This window comes from Fulmarus glacialis, unplaced genomic scaffold (genome assembly GCF_000690835.1).
Source record: "Fulmarus glacialis isolate BGI_N327 unplaced genomic scaffold, ASM69083v1 scaffold7910, whole genome shotgun sequence".
Taxonomy (NCBI): Eukaryota; Metazoa; Chordata; class Aves; order Procellariiformes; family Procellariidae; genus Fulmarus; species Fulmarus glacialis.
In genome coordinates this window covers 74,234-88,702 of record NW_009189498.1, presented here as the reverse complement: position 1 = coordinate 88,702, position 14,469 = coordinate 74,234, and the positions used below count along the sequence as shown (strand labels likewise).

The 14,469-nt window shown below is 37.1% G+C and overlaps 1 protein-coding gene across 1 annotated transcript in view; it reads left to right on the top strand.

The window, feature by feature from the left end:
* SLC26A7 (solute carrier family 26 (anion exchanger), member 7) overlaps positions 1-14,469 on the top strand; it is a gene marked incomplete at its 5' end in the record, with an annotated part of 52,501 nt that overhangs the window by 11,730 nt on the left and 26,302 nt on the right. Inside the window, 5 exons of the mRNA XM_009582234.1 lie at positions 391-555; positions 7,457-7,609; positions 9,027-9,109; positions 10,711-10,858; positions 12,970-13,083. Of these exons, the coding sequence (XP_009580529.1) occupies positions 391-555; positions 7,457-7,609; positions 9,027-9,109; positions 10,711-10,858; positions 12,970-13,083 (663 nt within the window). The remainder of the gene's footprint in view (positions 1-390; positions 556-7,456; positions 7,610-9,026; positions 9,110-10,710; positions 10,859-12,969; positions 13,084-14,469) is intronic.

The following is a 14,469-nucleotide window of genomic DNA, read 5'->3' as shown; positions in this document are numbered from 1 at the left end:
GGAATGAGTCTTAGCACCACCCTCACCTTTTGAGTTGCTTTACTTCATGTTGCTGTGCTGAGCTGATGTTTTTATAATGTTTATTGTGCTCACATATTTGAGTGGGAGAGAATACTAAGTATTGCATGAAGACAGTTTCTCTGAGTCCGCTTTTGTTACTAAATTAATGTTAGAGTCTGGGAAACTAGTGATGTGAGTAAGATAATCCAGGCAAACCCACAGAGCTTCAGTGGGTTCCATCTTCAGCTATAGTTGTCCTTCAAAGGACTTTTGCTTTTTATCTTTATCTCATTTATCTTACAGTTTATTAAAAGGACCCTGGCTCATTGTCCTGTCATCAGGAAGCTGCATTTTATTATGATCGTTGATACTCATGCCTTTGCCTTTTAGATAGCGATGTTTGTGCTGCAGCTGGGCAGTGCCACTTTCTTGCTAACAGAACCAGTGATAAGCGCGATGACAACAGGAGCAGCTACACACGTTGTGACTTCACAAGTGAAGTATCTGCTGGGAATGAAAATGCCGTATATATCGGGACCACTGGGATTTTTTCATGTGAGTTCAGTAAAAGAGATGGGTTATTCCATTAGCTACCATTTTCTTAAATAACTATGCTATTTGGTTATATATAAGTGTAAGAAATTTGTTATGCACGCGTGTGAATGAACAGAAGATATAACACCAAAACCTTCATCTTGCTAGATCTGTTTGTAAGAACAGATAGGATTTGAAAGGATACAGTAATCAGTTTAAAATATGTGTATTACAGCACCAATAACACCATTTATTATCCTGAGCAATTACACACTTGTACACGGAGGTTAACTCTTTCTGGATCGGCATGTGGGAGGGATATATCCAAATATCATTATAAACATATTTTCTTCATATTTTGCTCAATGAAACCTGACCATCATTGTGGTAAAAGGAAAATGACCCATGATTTGTGGATCTCCTGTGCAAAAATTACTCTAGATACGTTACTTATTGCTTTATGCTTTGCCATAAACACAGCAAGTGTACAGCTTTAAGGTAATTTTTATAAAAAGCATACAGCCTTTTATACAGTATCATGGTTACTCCCTTTGAAAAATAGATATTGTTGGCTGAAACCTTAAAGGGCAAAGTTGTATAATCTTATTGCATAGAAGATATGAGAACATATTCTTTACGGTAACTTATTCCAGCAAACTCTGAGTTCAGCTACTGTGAGCATAATCTGTTGGCAGAAGCGTTAGTAGTATCACAATAGTATCTGTCAAAATGATATTTTGCTCATAATAAAACTTTATTTACTTGCTGAGGTGATATTTACATTGCACTGATAGTGATAAATGAATTGATGGAGTGAGGCTAGACAAAGTGAGGCTTCATCTAGTTAGCCACTACATTTGGACACCTTGTTTAAAAGCACTGACTATATCTTCTTGCACTGCTCTGCTTTTTATTTTCTCCTGTTATTTTGGGAAATTTGTCAATGTGAACTCTGTGATAAGAAGATGTTGCTTTTTAGAATGTTATTTTATAGTATTTTATAAATTTGATAACAATTCGTATGGATAATCCATTGGTAAGTTTTTTACAGGACCTATTTATTAATGAGAACTAGGGGCATGTCACAGACACAAGTAATTTATCTTGTAGGGATATAACTAAAAGTGTCATAGCCATTTTTATGAGTAGTTAGTTGGCCCGTGAGACTATTACAAATGATTCATCATATATTAAAATATTTTTTAATTCTTTAAAAGCCTTTTCATAAATACTTCTTAACATAAAATGTGACTAGCGTCTTTTTCATGGTGTTTCCATGGAGACTATACTTACATATAGGAATACTGTCATTTTGTAGAGATGACTGGTGTTAAGTACCACAGCCAAGACATAATCAAAACATACGTTATGAGCAATAATAAAGAACAGCAGTGATACAAAGAAATATTTCCACATTGGTGTGCTGATGATATCATAAGTGAGATCATTCAAATGCTTTGAAAGAAATCTATTCCCTTATCCCTTGTATTTTTTAATGCATCTGAAACAAGTTCTTTGCCCTTCACTTCACTTTTGAAATCAACCCTCTTTGAACATTTTCCAAAGAAAAATTTTCCTGATTTTTTCAAGGTTCTAAATTGCTCTGTAGAATTGTGTGAAAATAAATGAACAAACAAAAAACCCTCTGTACAACTTAAAAGAATAATTAAAAAGTCTCCATATTTACAAGGGACAGTTTTACCATACAAGTATTTTAAAAGGTTTCTGGTATCTGTTCAGACTTATGGGTTGCTTTAAGAAGGTCCAGTATCTCAGTCAGAAGCACCAGATTTAGATTTTAACAGTCTTTTTTTTCTGTGATGGTAGTTTTTAATGAAAATTATACTGATTAGATATATGTTAGTGTGCACATGTAACTAGAGCGTGAAAGGCAAATTTGACATGTCGCTTAGGACATGTTCTTTACTCCAAATTCTTGAAACCTGAAGACTGGTATTTTTGCTTGCATTTTTTTTCTTTCTCCACTCCAAAACACCTCCCACTCACAAAGCCGATTGCTTCGCCTCAGGCAGCCTTTGGGTTGGCAAAGCAAGAATAAGAATGTTTAATAAAGTGTGATAGGAGAGTTGAAGGTAAAGCAAGCCAGTGAAATGGATTCTTTATAGCAAGTGAGATCATGATTAAATATGTAAAAACGAGCTTTGTATGTAGAGAACAAATCTACTACACTGGCGTTGAGCCTATGGGATTTTTGTGTTTACACATAGTTTATGTAATTTATTAAATTTCATTTTCCCTGTACATGGTTTGTAACACTGCAATAGAGCTGCACGTTGCAGCATCAATTGGTATTTTGCAAATGTGAAAGGCAAGGTGAAGGTGAAGAAGAAAAATGGTGAGGGAAGACTACATGTGAGATCTAATTTCTACAAGGGACAAAAAAAGTGTCATCAAGTTTTACTTAGTATCTGAAAACAGAAAAACATATCTATATTTGCCCTTTATCCATGTGTAGATATATTTATCCTTCCACAAGTTTCTGAGAAAATGCAACACTGCAAAATGAACTCCTGCAATGTTACAAACCTACTTTGCAAAACAGGGTCTTCCGTGGTTGTGTTGCAAGTTGGTTGCAAAATCCTTGTGGTTGTGCTGCAATTAGCTGAAAAAATCTTCACGTTCCCACTAACAGTCCTTTTTTTCCTTTTTTTTCCCAGTTTGTTCCCTATACAGTTCACAATAGTTACCTGTACTTTTTTTCCCACAGTACTTTTTTCCCCAACAAATTCTTTTGTTTGTTTCAGCCTCTATACTCATTTTAGAACTAACCTTTGGGGTTTTCATGTATATGTTAAAAAAAAAAGGACTCAGAGGATTTCATTATTACATCAGAATACACATTTTTCTAAAATATAAACCATAATATTCATTATTACCCTATGAAAGTATGTGAAAATATAGTGGAACTCAAAACCATTAATTTCCCATGAGAATAGGGACATTTAGTGTTTGTACATATGTGTGTGCAAAGTGAGAATATTGCTTTTTTAACTTATATGCAAATTTACATCGATTGCCAAAATGTTCACTGATTCCTCATAATATTGCCAGATTATTTCCATTAAAAATTTTTACACAAAAGTAGCAATAAAAATAAAAAACAAGAGGCAAACAGCTCAATTAATGTATTATTGTCATATTTTAAAATTTTGTTAATTATGCAATGACAAAAAATTGCTTTGTAAACTGCAATATCAAACTAAACTCTGCTACAGAATTTCTAAATTATTTCAGTAAGTGCATCATGAATATATGTAAAATACCGAATTCATAATGATGTTTGTGATGAAAACATTTATAAATATTTCTTTTGAATCAGATGCCAGTGCTGTTACAAGCTTGAGCTTTAGGTGCTTACATTTAAGATTTACACTTTCACCTCGGATGAGTAGAGTACCTGACTGGACAGTATGAACTGATAGTATAGAGACATAGCTATAGTATATGTTAACCACATTCATGTTAAGAGCCACGTACTCTTTTTTTCTGAAGAGCCTGTGAGTGGTTTGTGAAATGGTCTCCTGGCTTTGCTGGTCATACCATGAAATGGGTGTTTTTAGGTTTTCAGAAAATGGCTACCTGGGAACAGACTAGTCAGTGGAAGCTCTTTAGTCTGTTGTAGTAATTGATTTAATATTTATGTATTACTGCCAGAATTGTTTCAGTGTACTACAGACACTTCGGGGATAGGGCTGTTCATGCTACTGAACTCATATGAGCTACGAAGCATCTGTAGTCCCATTCTTTTTCATTTATTGGCTGATGTAGACTGCACACTGAAGGATATGATTTGAAGAGAAACACCAAAGAATACACTAGGCAGTTCATATAAAGTGTTTGTTGCAAAATCTGAAGAAGCTATGACAAAGGTCTACAAGATTTGGCCACATATTTTAAAAATTAAACGGGAGCTTCTTTTTTAGTCAATTTGTAAAGAAAGACAGAAAAAGCTTATACATATTTCTTTGTAATCCTTCATTAAAATTATATTTATTCACCCAACTTACGTCTCACTTTGTCTAGGAAAATTAAATTCAATGCCATAAACACAGATAGCTAATGCTGACACTTCGAAAGACACCATTCATTTCAAAATATGCCCACATCTCTTTGGCTTCGACAATTAGGAATCAATCCATTTCTTCCCTTTTCTTACCAGTTCACCTTAGATCTAGCTCAGCCTTTGGTGAGTCTGTGGACACAGTTTGCAATATAGTTTTCCAGATTGCCTCCTTTTGTCCTAATTAATCACAGCTTCTGCTTGGGCACTGCACCAAGTCCTGTGCTCTCTTGAAAATGCATTCTTGGAAAATTATGGGTACAGAGACTAGTCCTAAGCCACTCAAGACACAATCCACATTGTCTGATTACAGTGGGCAATATTTGGTTAAAAACTGTAGTTTCATTCTTCCGATTTATAACATATATAGATCATATTATTTAACAAGTTGATTTTAAAATGTTTTCCTGGGTTCTGAGAAATATTTGTGCTGGGTTATACTGTGCATCCTTACTCAAAAGTCCAAGGGCTAAATTTCAAAGGACTGGGCTAAATTTTCTTGTTTATGAGGAAAATTACATTTTGTCTTTATTTTTCTGCAACCATTTTTAGAGGTCTTTTAATTGGGTTTTTTTTTCCCTTTACAGATTATGAAAATATTCTTAGAAAGGGTGAAAGAGGAAAAATCAGGAAGTTATTTGTAATTTACTCATTCTTCAAAATCAGCATCATCTCTTCAAGGAGTGACAGAATCAGAATAGTGGAAAAAATTGTATCATCACATTGACCACCTTTCTGCTAGAACAGGGTTCTTTCCTAAGATAATTTTTCTAGTACTTTTTCCTGTCCAATATAAATATATGTATTTAAGCTCCAAACTGTCAAACCTTATTAGTGTTATACATATATTTAAGAATAGGTTCTCTGGGGCAGAAAATTTTTAATCTTTATTTTGATAAAACTACAAGTGTCACTTTTCATTTATTTTAGTGGTCATCTTAGTTGTTGCCAGAGAAAACACCTTTTTTATATTATTATTTCGAGCCTCAGTTGCTTGATTTTATTATCCTTAATGCTGTGGTTTAAAAAGATGTTACTTGCGATACAGTCTAAATCTATACCCTAGATTTTAACTTCTGTTCTCTGTATGATTTACATTTCAGGCTACACAATAATTCCCAGAATATAAATGCAGAATTCAAGGGGTTGAGCCTACCTTGTTTTTTTCCCCTGCAGCTTTAGTAAGCATGTGTATTATATCCTTTCTCATGCCTTTTTGCTCCTCCAGGCAATAGACTATTGCTTTTATTCATGAGGCCTGAAAATAACTTGTGATAGGGATCTGATTATTTTTTTGTTTATGGGGACAGAAGTTCCCTCTAATTTTCTTCAGCCCTTCTAACCATTCCAGTAAACTTGTGAATTTTTTCATTATTTTCTGTTAATCTATAATGATACGGATTTATGCCTCATTTTCTGGACTCTCAAATTCAGAGTAGAACTGAAGTTACTGTTCACTGATAACTGTGTCATCTGTGCTGGTGTGAAAGCAACTGCATTCTTCTGAGTCTGTTACTTACAACATTGTATTCTTCATCAGAGATCCCTGTTACTCATCCCCATTGGTCATTCTATTCCTATTCCGTATTTCTATTCCACATGTTCCTTATATTCAGCATCATATTTCCTTGCTTCACCATAAACCCAACTATATTGTTCTAACCATGTTTTACAGCATGTTGTACCACACCTTAACCTTTGAAAAGCTGAGGGCCTCCCATTTGCACCTCCATAGCTCTGCTCCAGTCTCCTCTTTCTCTTTTAACACTGCAAGTCTGCCTGTCACGTGCAGTGTCGTAGCCATTCCCCAGCATCCCAGAGCCCTCTGCGGCAGGACTTTGAACCTCGTGGTCCAGCGTACCCCACCCCTCACACCCTTGCACCTGCAATTCCTGCACCTCGCCATGGAGAGTTTCCCCTGGAAAGCACTTGCTACTGATGTGTGAATCACCCCTTCTTCCCCTACACTCTTTTTACCTCTTGCTTTGCTGCTTTTAAGTTGTAAGTTAAGAAACAGGGCTTAGTAGATAATATCAGTTATTTAACTAGCCATTAACATATGTACACAAAGCTTGACAGCTAATTAGCGTGTGCAGCACCAGGACCTGATCAAAGCATGCACCATGGAGCACTGTTTATGTAATGGGCAAGAGCAACCAACAGGGAGATTGAGTGCGCCCTGCCGAAGCTATACAGTTACTCTGGAAAAGTATTTGGATGTATCCCTTCGTGCACTGGAGAGGATGCCCTGAAGGGGATGTTGTTCTGGGAATATTCCTGTTGTTTCTCTTTCCATCCAGCCACTACTGCATTTTTCTTTCCCTTTTTGTTCTTCCTCTCTCTCCTTCTCTTTCCCCCTCCTTCCTGTCTTTTAAAGTTTTTCCTCAGAAGTAACTTTTACTGTTAGAGTTGATGGATGTTATGAGCTATGGACACTGAAAATAAATCTTTGTGCGTGTAGGCTTCTCAACATTTTTGTGCAACACTCCTTTATCTCACTGAATTTAATGAGACTGAATAAGAAAAAGATACATATCACATTTACTGGAATTTTCTTGCGTGTTTCTACCAATAGAAATTTGTAAATTCATAAACACAAATATTTGCTACTTTTTTTGAGTTTTCAAATGTCCATAGTATTTTAACAATAGTAAATTGGTGATTTTCTTCCTTGCAAAATCTTAAGTGTAGGCCAGTTTGTCAGATGACTCAGCTCCTGCAGTATTGATTCAGCTCTCACAGGTTATTTCAGATGTCTGAAGTTGTGTAGAATATGCCATAGCATGTGACCCAAAATAATATATTTTTTTATCTGTGATTGTTATGTGCCTTTCACCGTAGATTTATGCCTACATATTTGAGAATATCAGATCAGTTCAGTTGGAGGCTTTACTTCTCTCCTTGCTGAGCATTGTGGTGCTTGTTCTTGTTAAAGAACTGAATGAGAAATTTCAGAGAAACATTAAAGTTGTTCTTCCCATCGATCTAGTTTTGGTAAGTACAAAATCAAACATCAGACTTTTTGCTTTAGTGGTTTTAGTTTTCAGTGGTTCAACTAATCTGCTGAAGTTTACTGTGTTGTCTATAGTTACCCACAGCCACACCTGCCACTTATTAAATGGATAGCTAATTTTCATGGCTGTATGTTAAATATAAAAACAGGAAATAGTTTGGCTAAATAATTAAGAAAGAAGTGACATACGTTCCCAATTTGTATAATATTTTTCATGTGTTTACTACTTTTTACATAATCACAAGAACATGAAGCCTAGAATGCTAAAGTGTAAGAAGTTTGAAATAGAAAATGAAAAGTAACGGGCACATTGTAACTGCAGGCAAGGCTTGTGCTGGGTAGTTGTGGCTTAGATGTTGCTTGTTATTTATCTGCAACAAAGTTAAATACCTAAGCTATTGCTCTCTGTAATTTTACTTACAGTTTTCCTTTCACACGGCATATGCTAAATTGAAATTAGCTATTGCATTGTAAATCCCCGCTTTAAGGATTAAGCTATAAATAACCAGCACCAGGACAGAAGATTTCTGTTTTTCTCTAGACCTCTAAAAGAAAATTTAAAAAAATGAAGAGCAGGTGCTTTTCAGAGTGGATCATCACAATTACTCTTCTTTTGCTGGAAAAAGTTATTTACAGAAGAATAATTTTTCTTGGGCAAAATGCTGGAAAAGAAGGTAGTGTGGTTCTGGTCCTTGCTCTAAGATCTGTTTCTGTATTGCTTTTTAAACAATACTGGATAAAATATACCAGCAAACTGAGCATCACGGACTAGAACCTGTGCCTGCTCTATTGGGATTTGTGTGTCCATCTCATAAAAATTTTGGGAAGTGAGTTTGAACATCCTCGGGCCAAACTTTCCACTCCCTCAGCAACATTTATACCTGCAGGAAAAGAAATATAAGAGGCAGCCACATCTTCTGCTGTGTTTTGTGCAGAAGTCGACACTGCCAGTTTGGATTAGATGTACTCGGAGAACATTAGCTGAATCAGACCACTCAGGAGCACCGAAATTATGAATTATTTTAAGCTGCTCATGTGAATGGCAGTGCTCTGGGGGGAGTGCTGCATAGAGGCAGTTTGGACACTGATTGGCAAGATTCCTGAGGCTTTACAGAGACTTGTACAGATCTCCTTCATTAACATAGAATGTCCAAACTCCACCATAGTCCTTCTTCAGCCATCTTTTCTAAATTCACTATTGTGTCCAAATCTTAGTTTCTTTTCAGTCTTTTCCACATTTGCAAAAAATTTTCGTAATAATACTTCCCTGTCTTACTGGATTGATGTAAGGATAAATGCATGAACACTGTCATGTGCTGAGGTATGGCAATAATAGGGACCATGCGAGAAGCTAAAAGCAATAGAAACATAACATCTTCTTCTGTGTTGAATCAACAGATAATTGCTACATCCGTTGCCTGCTACTATGCTGATATGGAATACGTCTATGGGCTAGAAGTTGTGGGACATATTCCTGAAGGGTAATGTGTTTTTTATTATCTTGTGGCTTTTAAATATGTTTACTTCTGAGAACAGTCTCTGAAGAGGTCAAAGTAGTTTTCTGAAATAAGAAATGGCAAAAATCTATTATGTTCATTTCCAACCTCCTCAAAGACTCTCTCACAATTCAACCCCATGTTAACAAGGTATATCTGTATAGATATCATTGTAAAAATGCAGACTTTCTTGTACATTTTCATAGCTTTTTCACTATTTTATGGAATCAAAAGTAGATACTAAGTACCTGATGATGGCTGATGGATGTATGACAGGAGGTCAGAGCACTCTTTACAAGATTATTGCAATGTTTGAGGGTTGCCTTGGGTTATTGTAGCAGAAAGTACTTGCAATGAGGTAAGGCTTGTAGATTACTAGGCTTCGTTCTTCTCCACTCACTTACATAGTAATTTTAGAAAATGTGGTTTCAGAGGGAATGTAAAGGATTTAGATATGCTTGATCTAGAAAAGAGCATTCTGACTACAGATAGTGATACATTTTTCTCCATGACCTTGAAGAGAAGGAAAAGAAAATATTCAGTATGATTAGCTGGAAAGAGAAATTAGATTAGATGTCAGAGAGAATGTTCAAACTCTAAGGGTTGGTAGGGAATAGCACAGCTGTTGTGTAATCTCCCTTTTGGAAATTGCAGGGTTTCCCTAAATTTCACAAAGTACAAGTCCAAGACAGCATGAGTGCACGTGTGGCAGCTTGCACTCATAGAAATAAAATAAGGGAAGTCACCGAGAAAGAAAATTGTTTTTAAGTATTTAGGGCATGCTATTACATGTTATGTGTCTGAGATTAAACAGGGCTAAGTGTGCCCTTTCGATATGTGTTATGAACAGCTAAACTGTATTTGTGCACCTCTAATCAGGAGCTTATTTTCTGTCTAACCTCACAGGAGAAGATTCTGTAGTGTTGAAAAACATAAGCAGAAGCCTGGATCATTCCTATATATTTTTAGGCACTTACCTGCCTTGTCAGTGGAGAGCGTTAGAAACCTTCAGAGTGCGGTTTGGCTCTTAGGCAGTGTGAGTTGTGCTCTGGAGAGACTGAAGTCTTTTCATGGAGTACAGAGACAATCTGGGGTGATTCGGTTCTTAACTTTCATTGCAGTCACCATTAGAAGGTCTCTATTAGATGGAATAAATGTCCATACTGTCCGTAACCTACAGAAATACTAAATTGTTTAAAAGGTTTAAACTTCACAGGAAAGCCAACTATAAAAAAGAAGAAAATATACAGTAGTTTCTTTTATTGAGCATTATAAAATTAGGGAATGGTTGCTGATTTTATCTCTCAGTGGGGGACCTAAGTTACAAGGATTCCTTCATAATTTCTCAAATTGAAGTTTACAAATGGAATACTCCATCTGAAAATGTTTCATCTTCCTGTACAAATTCTCTCCTGCAGTCTCCCACAGATCTTATTAATCTAAAATATTGAAAAATGTCACCTTACAATTATTTAAAAAAATCAGCTGTGCATGCAAAGATTGTTTCTCTTGTATTTTCATGAATTGTAGGTATATCAAGGTTGTGTTCCAGGCTTTGCAAAAAGGGCTGTCTTTATTTTTTATAGGTTACCATCACCGAAAACACCACCCATGAACGTCCTGCCTGAAGTGATCACTGAAGCTTTTGGAGTAGCACTGGTTGGTTATGTAGCATCACTAGCTCTTGCCAAAGCCTCTGCTAAAAAGTTTAAATACACTGTGGATGATAACCAGGTACAGCTTTTTCTCCTTTCTGTCAGTAAGCCTTGAAATTGTTTCACCATTCTGGAAAGGTATTATAGATGAATGGCCAGTAAGAAAGGGTGAGTTCCATATGGCATCCTGAGGCCTTCCAGTGATTAGAGTACAACCGAACTCTAGTCCAAATCAGCTCTGCAGAAAGCCCTATCTGGGTGAGCTGCTTCTTTTGGGGAAACACATCCTCCAGGATAATCTCATAATACTGCATTTGGTGCAGCCAGCAACCAATTTGGGTGTTAATGCATTTTTCCAGTGTTCTATGACAATACAGCTTCTCCTCTGGCAGCTGAGCTCTTAAAGACCAGCTAAGATGTTAAATCAGCCACTGATTAAAGAAACAAAGTTCTAAAAATAAACTAGGCACTTACAGCCCCAGGACATATCTGATATTATAAAATGAAGCTTATGCAAAGTAGAAGTCTCATCTGAAGTAAAGGTTTGTTTGTATAAAAGAAGCAGAGTGGGTTCAGACAGTGCTGCCAAATTTGCAGCTGTAGGAGCTTTCTGTGCAAAGTTCTACTTTACAGTGGGCAAGCTTAAGTAAGAATTGGATGTTTACTTTCTCATCTACCCCACTGCTGGTCATGGTGGATGGGTAACTCCAAGCCAACTGGAAATCTGTGGAGACAATTATTCAAGCACTGTAATAAGAAACACTCTATTTTAAATAACTGGCAGTAGTGCTGTGTGATGAAAATGCTGCCTCCACCTTTGTTGGAAGTCGTTTGGGATAAATGACATAAGGTTGAATGAAGAACAGTTGGTTTTGCAGCTGGAGGTCTATTTGAACACCCTATCTAGACAGGTCAGTCTTGCTATGTCAGTGTTTTACCACTCTTTGTGTCATTGGAAAATATGGTGGGAATGTTCTTGTCTACTCAGGTCTCTAAAAATTTTTTCAGAATGAATACATTGTGCCGTGAATTTCTGTTGATGCTTCAGAGCCATGTTTTCTAGGGACCAGAGGGAAAATGCTTTGCACTTAATACAAGTCAGGCTTCAGGGCAATATGCTGGATTCTCTCAAGAGCACTAAATAGAGCACAGCAACCTGTATGTCTTTCTGCACCTTTGGAAAGCTTGTAGCTTACACAGCTTAATTACTGAGGTGTTGGAAACTACGTATATGTCTGCACTGAAAAATGGAGAAGAGCAAAACCTCCATGAGAACAAAGGCTACAGTGGCAGTCGGGTGGTGTAGCTGTATTGCACTCAGGGGCCAGGCACAGGGCTCTGCATGGTGGCATGTGGGTGTGCAAGGTTACCTGGGGAGCTTTAAGGTGGTGCTGTCCTGTGCTGTGAAGACAAACTTATGATCAGGTGTTGCCCTGGCTAGATACAATACCATTTGTGTCCTAAGCAATTCTAGACCTTCTGTTGAGGTCTTTTCTTACACATTGCCCTCAGGAGATGAATGAGCTCCTTATAGTCTGGAAGAAGAAGACTGATGCTGGGTGGCCAAGTTAGGGTGCTTTCTTAGAAAACACTGTTCAGCTCAGACTGTAGATACAAGATGGCTTCCCCACTTTTTCTTCTATAAATCTTTGTTCAGACATGTCTGCATTTTGACTGTGAATAAACACCAAGTATATTTGTAATGAAAGACAGCATGCAGATAGTATTGCTACCATACTTCACTTTCACTAAAGCATGCTCTAAAAGAAAAAAAAATCAGTGGCTGTCTTTTTCCAGTAGAGTCATAAGCCAGAAACAACCTGGACACGGTCCAGATCCCACTACTTGAGAATCTGGCCTGTTAAAAAGCAGATGTGGATCAAGATGTAAATATTTTGGCTGAATTTCATCTTCAAAACTTAGCAATGCCATTTATTCTGTGAACAAAATGTGCCTCCTGCTTTTGATGAATCTGGGTCAGCAGCTCTATCATTCAAATTCGTTTTGAGTTGTGAGAAGATATGTTATTGGGAGATCTTTTATCATGTACATATGTGGGGTTTTCTCCCTCAAAAATATGGCCATCCTTTGTCATGGCTAATATTTACATAGGGGACTCCTTTGTTGGCAAGAAGCATTGAAATGACAGAACAATAGGAAAAAACCATATTCTATTTAACAACTTTGCAGGAATTTTTGGCTCATGGCCTCAGCAACGTGATTCCTTCATTTTTCTTTTGCATACCAAGTGCTGCAGCGATGGGACGGACGGCACTTTTATACAGTACGGGCGCCAAAACACAGGTAATGGGTTGGAGTGAAGTATGTAGGAGAATTAAGGCTATGATACCGCTCACTGGAACTTGTACTGATTTATCCATTGTATTTCCCTATTCTCCCTTTTCCTCTGTCCTGAGAAATGACTCTGCTCTGCCATTGTTAACAATGGGCATGGAATTTCATCTGATCAGCAACTGTCTTACTAGAAAAGCTGATGGTTCCACTTACTCATTTGTACCTGTTTAATTCAATATAAAATCTAAAGTCTATGGCAGTAAGGAGGTTAGGAGTTGTGTTTTCAGCCTGCGGGAGACTACACACAAGCCCTTCAGTTTTATGTGAATTTGTTAGCACTGTAACAAAAGTGCCCTCTAATGGTGTTTAATGGATTTAATGGTACAGGCTAAGCTGAAGTTTTAGAAAAAAATCAGATTTAATTTAGTGCTTCTATCTGATTTTCAAAATAAAGTGAAAGTAACCTTAAGACCTGCTCCTAAAAAACCCAAGCAATCTCCCAACTTCTGCCTTGTGACATGATGTACGTGTCTGCCCTCAGTATACATTGAGCCCACAGAGATGACATTCAGATTTTTGAGGACTTTTTGGGCTATTTCCTACTGTTGGAAACCAACCCCGGAAGTTCTTATTCCAGTAGCTCAGAAAAGAGGGAACTGCAATTGATGAAAAAGATAATTGTGACCCTGTAAGGCTGTTACCTGTCCAAACCATGCCCCTGAACAAGAGAGGTAGCAAACTGCTGATCTGTGACCTTTGCGTATGGTGGCACTACGTGGGCCACCGCAGCCGGGACACCCCTGGGGCAGTCCTCTAAGCACTGCCTCTCCCTCCTTCCTCTGAAACTCAAGGGTCCATCAGTAGCATCCTGCCATATAAACGTTATGTCCTTTGAAGTTTGTTGCTATTGCCTTTTTATCACTGTTGCTCTTGCCTGTGTAAAGGACATTAATTACAAGGAAAAGGGTAACGAGGTACAACTGACAAGGCTAAGTACAGTCTATAGGTGCTGTTTCTTCTTGACCATCTCCTGCAATTATTTCTCATGCAGATACCACAATACTAAGAAATGATACAGGGCTTTATTTCAAAACTCTACATGTTAATTACTTGCTAATTAGCCTACACAGTACTCTGAACTCGATTAATCATAATGAATAATTTATCCAATAATAATCTTTGAAAGCATTTATATGCAAATAGTTTAGCTACCACTTTGCTATTAGCTATTTCATATCTTTGAGTTGGATTCAATGTCATACCACGTGCCCTCATCAGACGTCCTCTTCTGTTACCTGTTCACGTATTGTCTGTGCAATTTGCAGTTGTACTGCATCATGGCTTTTCCAAGGAAGCTTTAAGGTAACCTGAAGACCTATACCTAAGACCTATAAC